The sequence below is a fragment of the Ammospiza caudacuta genome, chromosome 11 (assembly GCF_027887145.1).
Source record: "Ammospiza caudacuta isolate bAmmCau1 chromosome 11, bAmmCau1.pri, whole genome shotgun sequence".
In the NCBI taxonomy this organism is placed as follows: Eukaryota; Metazoa; Chordata; class Aves; order Passeriformes; family Passerellidae; genus Ammospiza; species Ammospiza caudacuta.
Window position 1 is genome coordinate 11,043,345 of NC_080603.1, and position 20,697 is coordinate 11,064,041.

General features: G+C 44.5%; 1 protein-coding gene across 1 annotated transcript; it reads right to left on the reverse strand.

The window, feature by feature from the left end:
• Positions 1 to 723: 723 nt before the first annotated feature.
• On the reverse strand, positions 724 to 18,384 carry AP1S3 (adaptor related protein complex 1 subunit sigma 3). The gene is made up of 5 exons (XM_058812391.1): positions 18,222 to 18,384; positions 4,536 to 4,714; positions 3,251 to 3,359; positions 2,150 to 2,287; positions 724 to 1,195 (listed from the first exon to the last, which is right to left on the reverse strand). Exons 1-5 carry the CDS (start codon positions 18,222 to 18,224, stop codon positions 1,160 to 1,162), a joined length of 465 nt encoding a protein of 154 aa, XP_058668374.1. The 5' UTR covers positions 18,225 to 18,384; the 3' UTR covers positions 724 to 1,159.
• Between the last annotated feature and the right edge of the window lie 2,313 nt (positions 18,385 to 20,697).

A 20,697-nucleotide genomic window follows, 5' to 3' on the forward strand; every position in this document is an offset into this window, starting at 1 on the left:
TTTGGATTCTGTTAAAGGACAATCTCTCTAAGGGAGCCAGTTCAATCAGTTTATAGAGTCTGAACTGCACTGACAGGTGAGTTAGCACACCTGGCTCCACACACACTCTGCTGCAATGGTTTGTAACACTCAGCCCAGCTGACTCCTCTCTACTATGTTATCCTTTTCACACCTTGCAAAGTTATAAAAAGCTGATTAAATTGCTCAACCTTCAAAAACCAGGGCATCTTCAACTACTAGAAAGCTGATCATCTCAACAGGTGAGTGAATTTGAGACTGGAAAACTCTACTGGGAAATACAGGTTTGGGATATCAAAAGATACACAATATTATCTTCCAAAGGCTGATCTTTTCTCTTCAGATTTTCTCCTACACTCATGCTGCACAATTTCAAAGTCTGGAACCTTTGGAGAGGATCTAGGAAGGGGATAGGAAAATGAGAGGAAAGACAGAAAAACAGCATCTGCATGCAGCAGCAAAAAGAGGATTCATTAAACTTAGGAGAAGGCTACCTTCAAACAGTCTTCCAGATTAAAAGGAGGCATGGAGTGTACTCTAGGAGCAGTTGGAGCAGTCTTATTAGCAGACTAGAGCAGAAAAGAGAAGGAAGACAGTGAAAGAAAGGAGCTGCCCCAAAGAGATGCATATTTCTTCATATACTTCAACAGTTAACCTTGTCACAACAAGTTTGTGAAATCAGGGCCCACAACAATTTGGCTTTTAGAAAAAAATTATTATTACAGAAGAATAACCATTACAGTCAAAATAATGGACATTTGTACAAAAGTAGAGTCATACAGTCAGCAGTGAACAGAACTAGTAAAAATACCTCTTTAAAGTACTGTCAGAGGAGCATCTTGTGATGACAAAACCCGTAGCTAAAAGACGTGGTACAAAACAAGAGTTGAGTCCAGCAACGAGAAGAGAAACTAGACTGGGGAAATAACAACTCTGAGAAACTCATGTACAGAGTAATGCAAAGCACAGAATTGTTAAACCCTTTGCTACATTAGCTGACCTTCATCTTCACCATTATACAAACAAACCCCTTCAGTTATTGGTTTTTGGTATTTCTCTGAGGATCTGGCACATTGGGAAGAATTTCAGGAAGTGCACTTCAGAGGTGCATACAGCAGTTTTCTCTCCAGGTAGTTTAACATTAAAATGCAGGCTTGTTCATGTATTCTTCCACTGTCTAGAAAACAAAATAAAAACAACAAAAAAACCCTGATGCATTATGGAATGGTACAGTAATATTCATAGAAATCCTTTCGTCCTCTTTGAGGACTGCTATAGTTTTGCAGGAAATTATATAAAATTGATTAAAGTGCAGAAATAATTCTTCTTTAACATGTAACAGAGCGGTTTAAAATGTGCCATTTAAATCATGCCATAGCACAGCTGTGGCTAAACTCATCATGCCAGTGGCCTTTGCACACAGTGGCTGAGTTCCATGTGCCCAGGGCAGAGCAGGTGAAACCTGCTCAAATCCCACAGCACAGCCCAAGCCAGTTCTACTACTGTGCTGCTCCCTTCAGGATTGTGATGGATCCTTCACTTCCAAGGAAAAAAATGAATGAAACGCATCACATTCAACTGGTTTTGCCATTCCTGCCTCAATGTTACTCATTACATTCCAAGTTACAATAGAATTCCTGCAGGGCTCTGAATAAGGGTTACATATCTGTGCCCTGCAGAAAAACTACCCAGGTGCTTCTGAATGAAAGCAGAGTTTGCCAGCAAATACTCTTTCCAATTTTAAATGTTAATAGTAGGTCATGTTTCCAATGCTATTAGTGAAATAGAAGAGATTTTTCTGTATTTACATATACATATGCATACCTAAAATATAACCTTAGATTATGTTCCTGTATTAAACAAGTATCTTAGATACATCTTAAACTATTTCTTAATAAACTCTAGCAGTTAAGCTGCAAGAGAGCAACAGCTTTTTATGAAGACCCTGCAGATGATACCAAAAGGGTTGAATTGAAAGCTTATGTAACTGCACTGCTGTACCTGTTGAAACTGAATGCAAGACACTCTTGGATAATTAAGCACCAGAAGTGCTTAGCTGTGTTTTCATCTCCTGTCAAACAAGGAAGATTAAGAAGATGAGGTGTTTGCCTTTTGTCCTCCTCTGCCTTACCTCCTGCAACATGTCAGAATCTTCTATGGCTTTCACTGCAGTTTTCTTTGAAGTCTCTTGTACTTCTCCACCAATTATAAACTCATCAAGAATAAAATAAGCTTTTTCAAAATTGAAGATAATATCCAGCTCGCACACCTGCCAGAACAAGAGGCCACAACTAGATTTAAACCATTTTTACAGTATCATAAGCACTTCTAGGCCAAAAGCTCTTGTGATGATCAAATATCCTCAGCATAAGCAGCCCTGTGCAGGTAGCAGGGTGAAGAAACAAACTGCATGTTATGTAATATTGAAGCTTCTGCACATGTTCTCTCCACATATACACTTACAGCAGAGATATTCCACTTATTATTAACTTCAAGCTGGCTGTCAGAGATCCAAGCTGACTTCCTGGCCCACTAACCCTGTCACAGGTCCTACACAGCCCTTGTAGTATGGGTTACCTGGGTTCACAGAGCAAGAAAATTCCCTGCCCAACAGGAGCCACCAACTGCTTCTTAGTTTTGAGGCAGTACAGACACGAGTCATGGCACATTGATTTAACTAAGTTATGAATTAAGGTAGGCAGGATCATTTAAAAAATATTCAGAGAAAAGATGGGTCTCTTGTATTCTCTAAAGACTTACTGAAAGACTTATGAGGACTTTCTCTAAGTCTTTAAAAAAGATTATTTTATCTTTTGCCTCTATGTCCTTAATTCTTACGCAGTATTATGAGACAAACAAAACTGGTATATCTGAAGATGTCAGGAAAGAGAATTAAACCAAACAAATCAAACAAAACTAAAACAAACAAAACAAATCAAAACCAAACCTGTTCTGAGTCTTTTTAATAATTTTTCCTGAAGTTTTCCCTTCAAATTCTATACCAAAACAGACATACAAAGCATCAAGATTAATTCTGGGTGAGTGGGAAAAGGCTGAGAAAACAATCTTATGATCATTTATGTTTTAAAAAGTACTCTAATAATTATTTTCATTCTGGATTGAGAGTTCCTGCAGGGCAAGTGCAGCAGATGGAACACAAAGCAAATCAGCTTCACATAATTTTGTTTATCAGACAGACAGGAATGAGTTCATGGGAGAAAGTAAAACCTACATTTCCAAAGTATCTGTCCAGGAGCTCCACGTATCGATGAACGACCTCTAGTGTCAGCAGCTCGTTGTCCTGGTCTTCTATTGCACAGCAGAAATACAAACTAGCATACCTGGGGAAACACAGCAAACACATGGCAGTGAACAGCTGGGACCTCAGTGCTCTGCTCCTCTCTTACAGGTCATTCACCTGATAGTTAATTCTTATCTAGTCTCTAAAGTAAACATTTTCTGTCACTCTTATAGTGTCCCAGAGGACACCTTCAAAGATCAAATTATTTCAACAAATTATTATTTTAGTTAGAAGAATCAACTCCACTCTTGGTGAAGTGGGACACCTGTAACACTGAAACAGGCAATAAATCAGTAGTAAGTAGTTCCTTCAGGTCTCCTCCTCCTGCTGCAATAGCACTGCAGTAAGTGGGGTTAATTAGACTGTAGGAGAAGCCACCCCTTCTAATTAAAAAATAAAAATAAGGCAAAGGTGAAAGAAGTTACATCTCAGCATTTGTCATCTGCTGGCTGTCAAATGACAGTGTTTTACAGAGGGCCAGAATGCATGAAGCTGCTTAGACCAAAGAAGCTTCGTAACTAACCTGCACCAAAACTATGTTTAAACCAACCCAAGATCTATTCAGCTTGCTGATACTGTGGCTGGAGGCCAACTTGTCACAGCTTCTGGTCAGATGTTTATATGCTTCCCATCACAGCAGGGAACTCAGTTTATTGGGAGATGATTAATTTACTCAGTGTACTACACATTAAGGCTACATTTGTTTGCTGCAACTGTAGAACAAACAGGCAGTTAACATTGGGCATTGTGTAACTGGGGATCAGTGATTTCTTTGGAAAAGGAAATGAGAATTAACACTTTCCAGAGCAACAAATATTTCAAAACCAAATTTGACAGAATTATGGAAGTGCCTTGGAACAATTTCTCCAATCTCCACGGATAATAAAATCCAGCACACACATCTCAGCCAGGCTACCCTGTGGAATTTGAAGGGGCAGTGAGGTCTAATGCCTTCTAAACACCAATACCCATTACATTACTCATGTTTTTCTCATTTGACAGACTGTACAAGTATTCTGCACCCCACAATTACCCTGCTGGTTTGTCCAGGGACACTGCCTTGCTATACCCAGATTGCCAATGGCAGGCTCCTAACTCAGCCCAGCTCTACGAGCGTTGTTTGCTGCTTTTCCTTAGGTGAGCCTTTGTTTTTCCTCTTCTAGCATGTGTTACTCATATGAACAGTGATTATATGTTCTTACAAAATTACTCACACCTTTTGTAAACAAGCTTGAGGTCTTTCCAGTCAACAAAACTACTTGTTTTTTGATTGCGAGACAAAATAATCTGAATAATTTCTCGAATGATCTTTTTCTTCTCTTTATCAGGTAGCGTCGTGTACCATTTCTGAAGCCTTAACTTCCCCTGCCGACTGAACAGCAGTATAAAGTGTATCTAGGGTAAACAAAGCAACATGGTTAACACCAGGGCCAAGGCCAGGGAAGAGCATTCCTCTGCCTGGCACCAGAAATCCGAGTCCTGGCCACACACCTCCTGGCCTGGCACGATGGCTGGACACGGTGTCAGTGAGGTCTGGGGGAGGCTCAGCATGGGAAAGATCTCTCCTCTCTCCTGTTTCTTTCCCATGCAGCTCTCCCCTCCCTGTGGCACATCTTCCCTAGGTAAACCCTTCACATCCTCTCCTACCCATCCTCCTTACCTTGTGCAAACAGCAGCTTTGCTTCCTTTTCTGCCCCTGCCCTGGGGAACAGGAGGAGCCCCAACACTTTGCAGTGGTGACAAGAGGGCACCACCCCCTCCTCCAGCAAAATAGATCCCTCAGTGAAGGGAATAAAGACATCCACAACAGCAGTAGGGAAATCAGGGTCAGTGTGGCAGAAGGCTAGAAATATGAAGACTGAGATGGTAATCATAATCACTAACAACTCTGATATTGCACTATTTCAGATCACAAAACAACAGGCTCCTAGAAGAGGTAATAAGGGGGCAGAAAAAACCTACTTTGGAAAAGAAGCTTGACTGGTTTTATTGAAGAAATTGGGATATTATGAAACTCAGACAACTGTAATCAGTGAGTGATACTGTATTAAATAAAGGGCAGTATCTATACTGTTCAAAACTTTCCACTTTAAAGTGAGTCATAACTTTACAAGGTTTGATCTATGATTGTTTCCTGCCCAGCATAAACAGTATTACTGAAATATACAAGAGCCAGCTTTTAAATGCCAGTGGGGCTTTGAGAGAAAAGTATCAATTCACATTTTTATAAAGAGTACTATTAGCAGGTTAAAATAACTGACCATAATGTATATTAGCAGTACAGTATCCCATTCACCCAGAGCATGAAAATGGCTTTAAGAATGCAAGACATCACTTTGAGCATAACATCCTTCTCCAACAGGACACCTGCTAAATGGGAAAAAAACCCTACAAACCCACTGGGGGGTGGGGGGAGATAGAGATGTGTTTAATGGCTGAAGACATCTGAGTGCCCTGCTCTTGCCAGGCATCCTGACTGGGCTCTCACCAATACCAATACCAGGCCCCAGGTGTCTGCAGGAAGGGTAGCTGCAGCTGTATCCATGTGTGTGACAGGTACACTGCCAGCTGTCCATACAGTGACTGCTGGCTTCCCCTGATCCTGGGGGGACCAGGGAGAAGCACAGGAGCCTCACTTTCCTCACTTGCTCCCAATCCTTGCAAAGCCCTGATCCAGCAGGTCTCTTACCACATCCGTGACCATTAGCCTGACCTTATCCTTCCCTAGAGGTTTTTCAATCTCTACCCTAATCCCTTCTGCTCCTTGCTTCCTGTTCCAGTATATTGCTGTACCTATACTTCACCACTACATTTCCAAATGAGGATTATAAAATTAGTCTTCACAATCACTGTCAAGATTACAATGCAGATTTCTGTGAAGATACAATCACTCCACACTGGCAAAGTCTGAGTAGAGAAGTCAGAGAAGTTTCTACACAAGGAAAAAAAAAGAAAAAGCTACTGGATTTTAAACAAAGCATTCATTCATAATTCAGAACCATTCTCTAGCTATCAAGTTGCATAGTTGTTGAGTAATCTGGAGATAAGAGTTCTGACTATACTGAGAAAGACTTCAAATGTGGGATCATTTTAGGGAAAGGAGGAAGGTTTTATTCATGTGTGTCTTTGGCTGGATATAAGGCTCTTGCCATTGTTAGTCTAATGTGCTTGATAAAATTACAAGGATTTTGTAGCTGCATTCTGTTGAGTCCTATAATACTCTCCAGACAAGCTTGCTAAATAAAAACAAGTATGCTGCTGGCAGGGCACATGGCCTGATTACAGCGAAGAGCAAAGCACCATGGTTCTGCCTTTCTCTGTTCATATTACCAGCTGGGTTTCAACATGGGAATCTTGCAGCTGCCAGGGTTACCCCTTCCCAGGTGATGTAGGGACAGCACTCACCGAAAACACACTTGCACACTGAGGAGCTGGCTGAATGAAAGGCTGTTTTGCTTGCTGCACAGCACATTAACTCCAAAGCCCTTGTACAGATGAGGGTGTTTTGAAAACAGAGCATAGGCTCCACAGATAAGGGCAGCAGGTCAGCAGGAGTCCATCTATAAGCCATGGGGTAGAGGTAGCCGCTCTTTGATAAACAAATTACTATAAATATGGTGAAACATCAGATAGGAGAGGATGATCAGATTTGACTGAAAATGCAGGGAAGGAGTCAATGAATCTCTATCAAAAGTATGTTCAGCATAAGGCTGTGAGCTTTGTGGCATCCTTTGCCTGCAGTGCTTCAATAGGAAAAGGAAATTAAAAGGTATTCTGGTTTAGGGTCAGCTGTTGGACCCAAGAGACCTTAAACTGGAGTTTTTAAACCTCATGCCTCTAAAGGTTAAATACCAATAAACCAGGGAATCACTGTGAATATTTCCACCACTTTCTGCCAATTAGTTACTGCAGGATGTTATGCTTCATCCATAGGAAAGTGAGCTGCTCTCCACTTAAAACTGCTTTGAGAACTCCACTGTTTCTTCTACACTTGCAGGTGATGTCTCACCATCACTTTTATGAGCTGAGGCAATGTTCTTTTGCAATCAGAAAATATCCATTAATGCTCCTAAATGCATAAATGTTCATACACAAGCTCCAAAAATCTCATTGTTTAGGTCTCCTGTCCCACATTGCTTCATATGAAGACTGTAACTGCATACCTCACATGGCAATTTTATTATTACAGTAATATATACAGCTAGAAAATGGCACAATTCTAAATTTTATAGTCTGCAGCAAAATAATGCACCCTCAAGCCTAGGTACGTATCACTGACCAGCTAAGAATTACTGTAATAAAACAACTTATTAGAAAGCTGCAGGTACTCAAAAGCAAAAATATCCCCTTCAATTTGGGGAACTCTGTAGGAGGTAAATACATTCTTAAAAGGTTAAATGGTTTTCAGCATTTTCAGTTTCAAGATCCAGTGCTGTTCCATTCAGTTCAGCTTTGCTCTGCCCAGCCCCACTGTCAGGACACAACACATTCCTCACTCTCATTGCTCTGTTCATTACATCCCACTGGAAAGACTCTGATGCATCAATAAACCTGCTAATATTGAAATACTGCACAAACACAGATCTAACAGCTCATCTGTTCCTTGCTCCTTGACTGTGAAAACATATTTGCTTTCCTGTAGTGCTGATGACAAGACACATGTTGATTAAGAAATTTTTGGTTTGTTTTCAGCAGCCAAACTGCAAAGAGAAGTAGATTATCCTGCAATGCGTTACTCATCTTTAAAAGTTCTAATTCCAGAGGAAAACAAAGGTAAATGACTTGCTACAAGCAGAATATCTTAGAAAGCAGAGTGCATGGTTTCCTTTCTTACCATCCCAGGGCGTGCTGGCTGTGACTAACAATCACCAGAGCCAGGGCTGATGCCAGAGGGAATTTTTAGGTCCAAGACTGAGTGGGTTGGGATGAAGAGTACAGTTCCTAAGAGAGCATTAGCTTACCTCACATGTGGAGTCTGTGGAGACAAGCTTGGTCTGGGAGCTGAGACTAATTTTATTAGCTTGTTTTACTGAATCAGACCAAACCACCCACAGCACTGTGCAAAATGACCTCCATAAACGTCAGCAAATAATCCAAATTACAGCATTTTTTATTTGTAGGCTATTGGAAAAATAGTTTGTTGGGGTACTTTTTATATCAAGCATTTAAACCATGGAACTCTACCCCCTTCTCATGCATCTATGAATCAATTGCAGCAGTAAGTTACTTAACAGACTGGAAAGTTATGGCCCTCTGTTCTATCAAGATTTACACAACTGTACCAGGATAAAAACCAACACCCTTAGTTTCAGGGCTACAAAAAGAAAATCAAATGCTAGACTTTGACATGAAATAATTTACCAATAAACAGAATAGACATCAAAAAGGCAAAATACAGAAGGTTTGCATTTTCATGAACAACAAATACAAGAGAGACAAATGAAACTAACACACACTGTGATTTCTTTCCACCTTCCTTGGGAGACCTTTCCCTCCTTTAACTAATGGGCTGTAACAATCTGATAAGCAGCTCACCCAAGCCTGTCTTCTGGCCTGCTCCCTGCCAGGACTGGAGATCCCCTTTGGTGCAGCCTTCCCCACTGTTTGGCCATTACACACTTCGGATTTATCAAACCCATTACAACTGGCTCAGTAGGCTCAAACTTGGATCATTTTTGCCTTTACAGAGGGTTTAAAATTTAACCTAATCTGCAACAACTAGTACAACTGTCTAAAGGGCTGCATTTCATTCCATACACAACAAACCAACTGTAGGGGTAGCAGATAAAAATGAATACATGGGAAAGGGACTTTCCTACAGTAATTTCTCCAGTTCACTGTTTAATAACACAAACATGTAAAAGATGCCAAATTTCTTCCTGCAAGGTGATCTCCAGGGGTGTGCAAGAAGCTCTAATTCATTGCACTGTGAGAAAGAAGAATGTGCACTACAACTGCTGCTCCTCTTCCTGTAATTCAACCTGCATAACATTTGCTGACTGGTTCCAAACCTGTTCTGTGGCATCTGGCTTCTCCATGTCCCTGGGGGAGGAGAGGAGGACAGAGATGGGAACTCACCAAGGAGCCTCAGGGCAGGGGAGGCACAAGAGGAAGACTGAAGAAATAAGAGCAAGAATCCTCTTTCCTGTCTGGGTGTGTGGCTGGGCAAGAATTTGCTTGGTGAGGCAGCTCTGGGCTTACACTCTGCTTCAGCTGTAACCTCTCCAAATTTGGTTAAAAGCCCTCAAAAAATCAAAGCCACCTTTATAAAACAGACACCTGAAATGCGCATGTAAGTAAAATCTGCAAATTAGGAATTGCTATCCTTAAACAGACATCTTGGCAAAGTGAGGAAACTTTCAGCTTTCCTTAAAACTTTCTCTAGGGCAACAGACAATACAAGACATGCTAATCAATGAAATTTCCCAGACCACATAAAATGGGAAGTGGCATGAAAATCCAGAACTTCAGCTGCCAGCAGAAGCCTGGGGAAAACCAGCCTGACTGGCTGTACCTGGTGGAGAGGAAGCAACTTGCTATGTGAAAGTTCTTTTTTCACTTACTCTGATTCCCCTGCAGTCTGCTTCATCTGCTGCCACTGTTTTAGTCTAACAGAGTTCATATTCTGCTTTTCTTTTACTATTCTTCATTCTTTCCTCTGATATGAAAGAATCTATTTCCCAACAAACCGTATTTTATCAGTATTTACTTTTACATCACAACTGAAAATGAACAAAACCTACTTTCATTAAATTTTCACTTTTAAAAAATGTGAATATTCACATTATTCAAAAGCCATCTGCTTTTTTTTTTAATCTCCAAAACATTTCCAGAATAAAAAATTCCTTTTAGTTTGTGCTTTGTGTAGTGAGTTTGTTTTGTTTTGAGGAGGGGGGGGAGGTAAATACTGAAATTAAAAAAAAAAAAAAGTGAACATACAGCTGGTTTGGAATGCCAGGTGGTTAGGGTGAAATGAGAAGCATGCACTGAACAGACCTATTGACTTATTAACAATCTACCCACATCAGGACAAGACAGAATATTAACACACTCAAGTACAGGTGTTTTGGTATTCTGCTCTTACATGAAATCCCATCTGGCTACTACTGACTTTTAATACACACTCTGGGGTTTCAGACCTAAAGCAAATATGTAAAATTCTAAACAGACTACTTTATTAAAAATATTAATTTCCTTGTTTGTTCTGTCACTAAAACATTTATTCAGAGCAGCACAGGAGCTGACAGATGTTTGTTAAATACTGTTGGCTCTCAGCTTTAAAATTTCAAACACGTACTTAGTCTGCATGATGTAAGCAAATAAGGAAAAAGAAAATATGCACAAATCCAGCAACACAGAAATTCTGAAGCAGTGCATTGCTGCCTACCTGGCACAGGATTCTTCCTCACTTAATCTCCATTAGGAATATTTCTGAGCAATTTCCCCTGAACAATACATCCAAAGTCCATGCAATAAAAGCTGTGCCAGATCATTACAGGCACATGTGACCATAGTTACACATTGATTTTATGCTTTTCATGATGCAGCACTCACCCTTATCTTATTACAGAAGATTCTAAATGGACCAGCACACCAGCATTTGAAGGATATTTATAACACATGGTATCGATCCAGACAGCAACAACCTTCTCAATGGCCTCACTTGAGTTAAATAAAACTATAATCAAAACAGGGTGGCTGAGCTCAAGCTGCTCCCTCCTGATCCCTAACTAAGGACCAGAAAACAAAGCTCAACGAGCTTTCTAAATGCCCAAGCTCCCTCTAGCTCTGCTCCAGCTTATCTCTACATCCAGCAGGTCCAGTCCTCTGACCTTGGCTCATCTCTCATAAACTGGTGACATTCCTTCACCTATGAATCAATTCCTCCCTACAGCACAGGCATGGACTGGTGACATTCCTGCCCAGTGTCCTCCTACAGCACAGGCATGGACTGGTGACATTCCTGCCCAGTGCTCTCCTACAGCACAGGCATGGACTGGTGACATTCCTGCCCAGTGTCCTCCTACAGCACAGGCATGGACTGGTGACATTCCTGCCCAGTGCTCTCCTATAGCACAGGCATGGACTGGTGACGTTCCTGCCCAGTGTCCTCCTACAGCACAGGCATGGACTGGTGACGTTCCTGCCCAGTGTCCTCCTACAGCACAGGCATGGACTGGTGACATTCCTGCCCAGTGTCCTCCTACAGCACAGGCATGGACTGGTGACGTTCCTGCCCAGTGTCCTCCTACAGCACAGGCATGGACTGGTGACATTCCTGCCCAGTGCTCTCCTACAGCACAGGCATGGACTGGTGACATTCCTGCCCAGTGTCCTCCTACAGCACAGGCATGGACTGGTGACATTCCTGCCCAGTGTCCTCCTACAGCACAGGCATGGACTGGTGACATTCCTGCCCAGTGTCCTCCTACAGCACAGGCATGGACTGGTGACGTTCCTGCCCAGTGTCCTCCTACAGCACAGGCATGGACTGGTGACATTCCTGCCCGGTGTCCTCCCTACAGGACATTCCTACCCAGTGTCCTCCTACAGCACAGGCATGCCTGTGCCTCCTCCTCACAGGCTGGGCTGTCCCACCAACAGCACAGATTTCGTGCTCTGGAGAGCAGAGGCAGCTTTCCAAAACAGCCCCAAAGAGATAGATGCAGGCAATGGCATCCAGTTCTTACAGAGGATAATTACTCTTAATTTTCTTAAATTTTTATTCCTGCCAGTGGAATTACCCCAGTTTTCAGGTAATAAGCAAGCACAGACCAGGCTGGAGTTTGGCCCAGGCTCTGCCATAGGAGAGCAGGCCAGGGAAGCAGCCACAGCACTGTCCCTTCAGTGCCACCACAGGACACACACAGCAGGGATGGGAGCTGGCTGAGCTCACAGAAAGCAGCAGTTTGAAGAGATTTGAAACAATTATTAACTAGGCTATCACATCCCCTCTGCCTCCTAGGCTGGGCTCTTAGAGATGTTTTTATTTGCTTACATGTTTTTGGGAGGCAGAGGATCCCTTCCTTAGGTTACTACAAGGAGGAAGGACCAGAGGAGAGGCTGAACAAGCTGCTGAGAGCTATTCCTAATTCACTACAACCCCAGTGCACTTTAAAGGCACAAGAAGCTATTTTTCCAGCCTGTTCTTTGAACTCCCAAGTGAAGAAACAGAGCTAAAATCTCACCCAGTGGAGCGGCAAAAGGTGCAGCTCTTTTAGTTTCATTTCCACTTTGCCTTATCAGTTATTTGCAAAGCCCTGTTACATGGAGGCACTGCAGGCATTTCCCTTGCCTCTGACCTCTCCAGGAGCAAAGTTAAAAACCTTTGCTCTGGGACAGGGAGGCACACCCAGAGGGTGACAAGCTAAGCTGGCTCCTCAGGAGCTCACAGACACTGCTCCAGCCTGGTGATTCCCTGTCTGGTGGAGCAGGAACAGTGCAGATGGGCAGCAGCCTCACACCCGTTCCTGAGCTCCAAAAGAACTAAAGATACATGTGAGTTCAGATCATGTTTATAACTCTGAAAGAGCACAGAATAATCTTATGGAAACACTGAAGCATTTAACTTAGGCGTTTTCAATTGAGAAATTCTCCATTTTCCCTTTTAAAATGGCAATTTTTCTTTAAGGTAAAAAACCAACATGGATTTAACCTAAGCATAAACATAAAAGCAGCAACCACTGTTTACAGAAGGAGGGGCCAGAGCAGAGAATCCTCCAAACTGCTTTATATCTTGGCCCAACATTTAGCCTGTAGAATGAGAAAGGATCACAAATTCATTCTGCTGTTTCTCCAAGTTCTGTCATGGGACTTCAAAGCAAGGAAATGCCTGAGGTACTGCCTCTTTCCCATCCCATCTCCTGAGCCCAGAGGCTGTTGAGAGTTTCATGCAGCACTTCCCACAGATTCTCCTGAGCTCAGAGCACACAGGCACTCACCCAACATTTCACCTGCTCTCCTTCCAGCACACAGCCTTGCACAACAAAGGCACAACATGGTACATTTCTGCATTTTACTCAAACAGTGGGTTTGTTTCTCATTCCTTTGTAGTCTGTGCCCATCACTTACCCCAGGGGGCTAAGCAGAGGATGGTGACCTCAGAGCTCCTGTGCTGCTGAGAACTGCTTGAGTGTCTGAGCAAAAGTATCCCAAGCTCCAAAGGCAAGCAGCAAGGAAACACCAGGCATTTACTGGTTAGTGAAGAGGGACTTTAATGCCCTCCCTAAGAGAGGAGAGCAGATGGACATCCTACACAAACTCAGCAAGCTAGAGAAGAGAAAAACACCGGTGAATGAAGTAGCTGGGGTTATGTCTGCAATACTGAGAAACACACATCAGGACATTCCAGGCCAGACAGGCACGCCAAGCTTGCCCTCAAACACACAAATGCAAATTGCACCTTCCCATCCTGCCCAATGCCTTTGCATGCTGTACTCCTACTCCCAAATGAAGTGCCATGCTTGCAGGACTGGATCTTGCAACTCCCTCTCTACATTGCAACAGCTGCAGAAATGCAAAGGCCCAGGGGTGGCACTCAAGACAGCACAGAGCCAATGCAGCCAAGTCCTCCTGCAGAGGACAGCCTGCAGGAATGGGACAGCAGGAAATGAAAAGGCAGGGATGGAAATCAGGAACTGGGCACACATGATACAGACAGAATCCTTTCACACAAGCAGCATTGTTTTCATTTAGACATCACTAGCAAGACCATGGCTGGCTCACAGAAATGCCTGATGTGGATGCCAAAGCAGAAATCTTGCAAGTACTTGAGGGAAGGGCAGCTCTATCTGCCCTCCCCAACTCACCAGTTTCCTCAGTACTTTCATCACATTGTCCTTTTGCAGCTCTTGCAGGTAACTGATGGCTTCAGAAGGTCCATGGGATCATTTACAAAGCATGGGATTTTGAAGTAACTAAAGATATGGATTTTCTTGCCTCAGGACAGACCCAGCTGCCCATTATCCCATTTGCCCACCCTAAATGCCATGGCTTTCTCTAAAGCCATCCCACATCCTAGTAACTCCTAGCTCTGACATGCCTGCAGTTTCCTTATTTCTGAGCAAAAAATAAATATATTTTGAAAAACAAGAATTATTATATTGCTGATTATTAAGAAAATAATCAGCAGATGATCTATCATAACATTTATTTTGCTTTCCAGGAATAAACTTAATATCCAGGGACAGTAAAGCATGAATGGGACTTCCTGCATGGTGTGAGTGGGCTCCAGTATTAAACAGTGACAATCTGTAATGGTCATGGGCACTTGGAACATCCAAAATTGGCAAGTCAGAGATTACACACTTCCAACATTTTTCCTCACAAATCCCACAAAATGCTGCTCTAAAATCCAACTCAATGACAGTGAGTAACAGAATGAGAGATTATGGATCTGCCCCTGAGCTGTACTCTGCTCTAAGCAGCTTCCAGAAGGGCACAAGCATAATGAGCAGAGCATGTGTAAAAGCATCTGGCAGTCCCTCCAGGAATCACAGGTTTAAGAATAAGGAACAGAAACTGCATGCAGACAACCCACCTGGGCCCCACCCTCTATGAACTGCCTAACTACTGGGACATCCACAGCAGTGAACTGAAAACAGTCATTTACACTGTGTGAAAGAGTATTCCTATTTATTTTTTATACATTTAGTGCCTAAAAATTCCACAGGATGTACCCTGATTCTTTGTGTAGCAACCAATCTTCCTGGTGTTCATGCTTTCACGTGTTTCTATCACTTCCCCTGCAGTCACTTCTTTGCAAGCAGAAAGTCTACAAACTCAGGATCTTCTAACAGGCTTCTAACATAATTCCTTTGCCATTATGTACTACCACAGTAAAAGTTCACTACAAGGCAAATTAAAAAAGAAATACCACATGAACTTTTTTTGTCATCTAGCATAAGAACTGCTGCCTTCAACAACACATTAATTTATTTGTCATTTTGTCTCCTCTCATCTGTTCTAATCTCGTGCCCTCCTCGTCCTTCAGAGGTAAATGCTTAGAGGCAAAGTTCATTGTCCACTGAGACCAATACACAGGTGTATCATGTGGAAAATAATAAGTCATTCTTAGAACTGTAAATAGTAAATTCTGTGCAGCACTGAAAATGTCTTTTGCAGATCTATGTCAATTTTCACAATTAAGGGCATTGAGGGTGTTGATGAGATCAATATTCAGAAGAGCTGAGAGTTCATTTCCAAACACTAGGGAGGTGTCACAGCTGCAGTCACAGCAACTGATATTTCCACCCCAGCTTCTAGATCAGTGACTGGTTATCAAATGACTTGCTAAGTGGAAACAGTGCTTGCCAACTCCTTTTCTATTCAGGCCAAGTACATTTTTAGAGCAACTGTGCTCAATGGGATTCTTTTGATCTTTCTCCAGGGTTTCAGATCATGCCCACAAGTACTCATTTGTCTCCCTGTAGTGATGAGTAGCACACGTAGGAGGGAATCAGACCCTTTACTACAGAGGCACCAATTCTGCATGCAGAGCTACGCAAGCAGAGCCCTGTATTTATTCACAAAAGTAATCCTGATAACACGGAGGCAGCAGTAGGATCGAGGTGTTGCAACACTTACAGGCACAAGAGACTAACAGCAACACGTGTCCTTGGGGAGACTTATCTTTTTCTCCTCTGTGCTCTCTCCCCACTCTCTTTGTTGAGACAGCAATCCCTCATGACATGTAACTCTGCTGCACCCACATATGAGAGGAAGCAGAATTTAGTCTTTCTAAAAAGTAATTTTTAAAAAACCATGTCACAAAGCAGAAGCTGGGCATTAAAGCTTTCTTTCTCAGCTGGATATGAAGTCAGTTTTGCTAAACAAACTCTTCCCTGAAACTTACATGGAAATCTGCAAGAGAGCAAACAATAGGAGCAACCCTCTTGCTAAGACATGGTACCATTTCCACAAGCACCTTTAATTCCATCCCAAAACACAGTTGTGGCAAGCATAACTCATTCCAAAATTTCAGAACAGAGGAACCAGTCTATGGAAAGTTTAAATTACCTATATAAAGATCATCACTCATGAGCCTGGATAAGGCTAACTCTTGGTTTGTAACCCAGCAAACACTTTTTTCTTGACTCACAGCCGAGTGTTAACAAGCCCTTCCCAGAGACTAGATTATAGAGAATTTTAAAGCCAGAGTTCCCTGACAAAAGCACTGTTTCATCAGCACCAGATCCTCAAGAGAAGAACAGGGTAAGGCTGACAGCACTAATATAATGCAGGAATACCAGAAAGCGTTTGTACTATGGCCTCAAAAAAAGGAAAAATAAAATTCTTACTTGTAAGAATGCACACTCACCTTGTAAAATTCTAACCATCAGTACAGCAGGCAGACTCCAGATCGTCAGTAGCAGCACTGCTGTAAAAGCAGTGCTCCTCCGGGACTATGGTGAGTGCTTTGAAAACTGGCATGTGTGAAGCACCCGCATCAAGGAGAGTTCTGAGATCAGATTCCCTGAAATCAGCTTCCACATTTACTGACCTTCAAGGGCAAAATAGGAACTCCAGTTGTTTACATAAGCTTTACCAGAGGGAACTGGGTATGTAGGGCTGTCTCGGGGTGTAACCAGAAAAGTTACATCTCTACAGGGACTTAAGGTGTGGAGACTGCCCTGCCATCTGTAAACTCATTACTGTGCATATTCTATTTGCAAATATAATGACAGGTACGCCTTTCTAAATACAGGAGACTAACACATATTTAGCATTCTGGCTTAACCACTGAAGAGAAACAACACAGCTCTGCCTTTGAGAATAGAGACAAACAACAGCACTTGGCCTCCACTGAAGGAGTTGAGAGGCTTCTGTTCAGCTGCACTGCCAGTAACTGGTATTACAGGTGCACAATGGGCAAATTGTGCAAGACAGCAGCTCGAGGCATGCCCGCAGAACCTGCCTCAAGCCTGAATTATCAAGCACTGAGATGGTTTCTCTATTAAGAGGCATCACTGGCCATCTCACTACTTGGGAGCAGGCAGTCCCCCCACCCCGTGGGGAACATCCAGCTATTGCTCTCTGGATGTTGGCCACCATTCTTTACAGAAGAGAGCATCCACAGCAACCTTTTCTGATCTCAGCAAACCAACACCAAGGCAGCACTGGAGAGGCAAAGGGTCCCTCCGCGGATCCTGCCCGTAGCCCTTCAACCCGAAGTGCTGCTGCCCCTTCCAAGCTCACACTCGCCACTGCCAGCCCTGAGCCGGGCAGCACAGTGCCACTGGTGACCGACAGACGGTTCAGAACCAGACCCACACACTCTCGCTGATGCATTACCTGATAGAAAGGTGCAGCCAAATCCCACCAAGCCCCATCAGACCCGGCAGTGGTGCAGAAGCACCCGGGCTGGAGGTAACGCTGCAGAGCAAGCCCCCCACTTACCTGACACAGGGAATACACCTGGGGAAAAGCTCTTCCCAACGATCCCGTCACAGGAAAACCCATCCCCAACACGGACCCGCCTTGCCCCCAGTCAGCCTAGGGACAGACACATCCACACGAAACCTCACTCGATCCTTCTGCAGGCACTGGAGCCGACCTGCACCTCAGCTCCTCGAGTTACAGCAAGACTTTATAAATAAAGCTTCTCTGTAACAGCCTTGTTTTCCTGATTGCCTGAGAAAGGCTCTCGGCGTGACCCGGGCTCATCCCGAGGGTCGGAAAACAAAGCGGAAGAGAACTTTCATTTCCCCGAACAGGTGCAAACCTGGTTCGAACCCGCCTGGGAATGGCTTTCAGCGTGCCGCTGCCGAGGGCAGCCCCGCTCCGCCCGGCCTCGCTCCGCGCCCTGACAACGCGCCCGTCGAGGGGCACGGCGGCTCCGGCGGGCTACGGGCGGCTGCTCAGGCCCGGCCCGGCCCCGCTCCGCTCGGCCCCGCTCACTCACCATGGTGCGGCGGCTGGCTGGGAGCCGGCCCAGCCCGGCCCGGCCGCCTCCGTCCCGCCCGCCCCGCTCAGGTGAGGCCGGGCCGCATCGCCTTCCCTTCCCACAATGCCCCGAAAGGGAACTACCGGCGCTCCTCCCGCCGCTCCGGGCAGCGCCGCGGGGCACGGGCTGGGGCCGGGCAGGGCAGGCAGGGCACGGCCCGGCTGTGGGGGTGCTGACAGGCCGCGTGTGCCGGCCCCCGCACGGGTGACCGCACCTGCTGCCCCGTGCGAGCGTGAGCCGCTCAAAGGGCCCCTTTCCCGCCGCGGCATTCCCGACACCAATAAAACAGTTCGTGTATTCACTGGCTCCAGCTACTCCCCTGTCAAGCATTCATGCCCTAAAGACACGGGTAGATCTACAGGCATGGTTGCTTTGCTGCCCATCTCCATCAAAATGGAACTGTGATAGTTTAAATACTTTCAGCGGGTTTGGCTCAGCGGTGCTTTGTGATGCAGCTGCATGAGAGGGCAAGGCATCAGCAAATCCCCTAACCTGTGGCAGGGATTTGCTGATAAGCAGCTGGTGCCAAAAGAATGTGTAACATCCACAGACTCAGCACTTGAATCAAAAGCTCTAAATCCAGGCCTAAGGGTTCTCAGATTTGTACCAGGAGTCTGATCCAGATGCAAACTACCACAGGGGCATAAAGTGAAAAGACTTAGCAAGCTTAAATCCCATGTCTGTAGTCTAAAGGAGAGGCATCTCCACAGCACAGCATGTATCAGTTCAGGATAAGGATCCCAACTGCTCAGGGAGGGAAGAACTGTGCCCTGCTCCTGGGTGCAGTGGTGCCTGCGAGCCATCAGTGAGAAAGGGAAAGAAATCCAAAGGGATTTGGGGACTTCAGGGACCCCTGTGGTGTCAGTGACAACCCCTCTGCAGCCTCTGGCTTCAGAGAAGGGAGACGGATCCCTGGCCAAAAGAAATTGCACAGTTGGGTTGAAACCTGCTCCCAGCTGGAAATGCAAATTTGCAGGAACAGAATGCAAGTGCAGGTGTGCGCTCCTTATGTTCAGTCAACAGCGTGGAGGTAAATTCCACATTTCTCTAATTGTGCATGACCCTACTCCCCCTAGCCCTCCCCTTAGTTTTGGTTTGATCTATGCCACTGTTCCTGGAGGCCTTCACTGCTGCTTGCTGAGCTCTGGTTTCTGCATGTTCCAGTCCCAGCCCACCAGGCAGCACATGGCATGCTGTGTTGTGATGCTGCTGGCTGCCCAGTGCTCTGCTTTCACTTCTGGAGTGCACCACACTCAGAGATACTTCACTGGCCCAGCTGCCCCACAGATCTCCGAGATACATCTGCTCACTTGTCCCTGCCCCTGCCCTTCCCAAGTACACATCCCGGGCCCATAAAGCAGCACTATCTGCAGAGGGCAGGAACATCTCACCCTTCCTGCTGTGGGGTGCAGCACACACTGTGCTGTGCTGCCAGACAGCACTGGCCTCACTGGTTTAACTGGGGCACCACCTTGCCTTCAGTGAGCCTGCCAAAGACATACTTAGTACAATCAGAGTCTCTTAAAGCAGACCAAAACCTTTTACCACATTCTCTGAAGGACCCACACAAAGTGCCACAGTAGCCACACTGCCTCTCCCAGGAGATAAATGTCTACTTTCCCCATTACCATGTTCATATTCCTGTCCCTTGCACCCCTAGCTCTGCCTGCTGTGGCCTGTGCAGAACAACAGAGGGCTGACTCTGCACTTAAACCCCAAACACTGCCTTGGTGAACAGGGAGTGCTCACAACAGCACTGCAGCTCTGGGAAAGCCAGAGAACTCAGAACTGGATTTGCCTAACACACAAGAATGTGGACACCACAGTGCAGCTGTACTGCAGATGTGAGGCATCAATACTTGCATCTCCAAAGGGAATTTAAAATTAAGGGATGAACATACTTCTCACCTGTCTAATTTACTCAGGTGATGGACAATAATATTTTTTTTTGCTTAACAACTGTTCCCCAGTAATTTTACTTTTCTATGCAAAGATCTTACCTAATTAGGCCATAAACTCAAGAGAACCAGCCTGCTGCTTGTGTGTTTTTGCAAGTAATCAGAAAAAAGTGGCAGCAGCAGCAAACACAACATGCATAGAGTGAACATAAAGACCAGTGGCCAAAGTCAGCCCATTATGGCCAATCTTGGAAGCTGGCAGAAAGAAGCCCTACAGAAACAAGCCTGCAGATACAGGATCATGCCTAAATTAGATGCTTTCCAGCTCAGAAAGCCAGGCTGCACTTAATGACTGCCTAACTAGCCATGGTAAGGATTTGGAATTCTCCCCTCCTTGCCTCTCTGCCACTAGCACTGTGTAGCTGCATAATTTCCTGATAAAGAAGATAACCATCAGTAGTTCCTAGCTGGGAAGTTTGAGCTGTTAGTGTCACTCAGCAGGGGGAGGCACAGTTGTGCCAGGTGAACCAATGGGG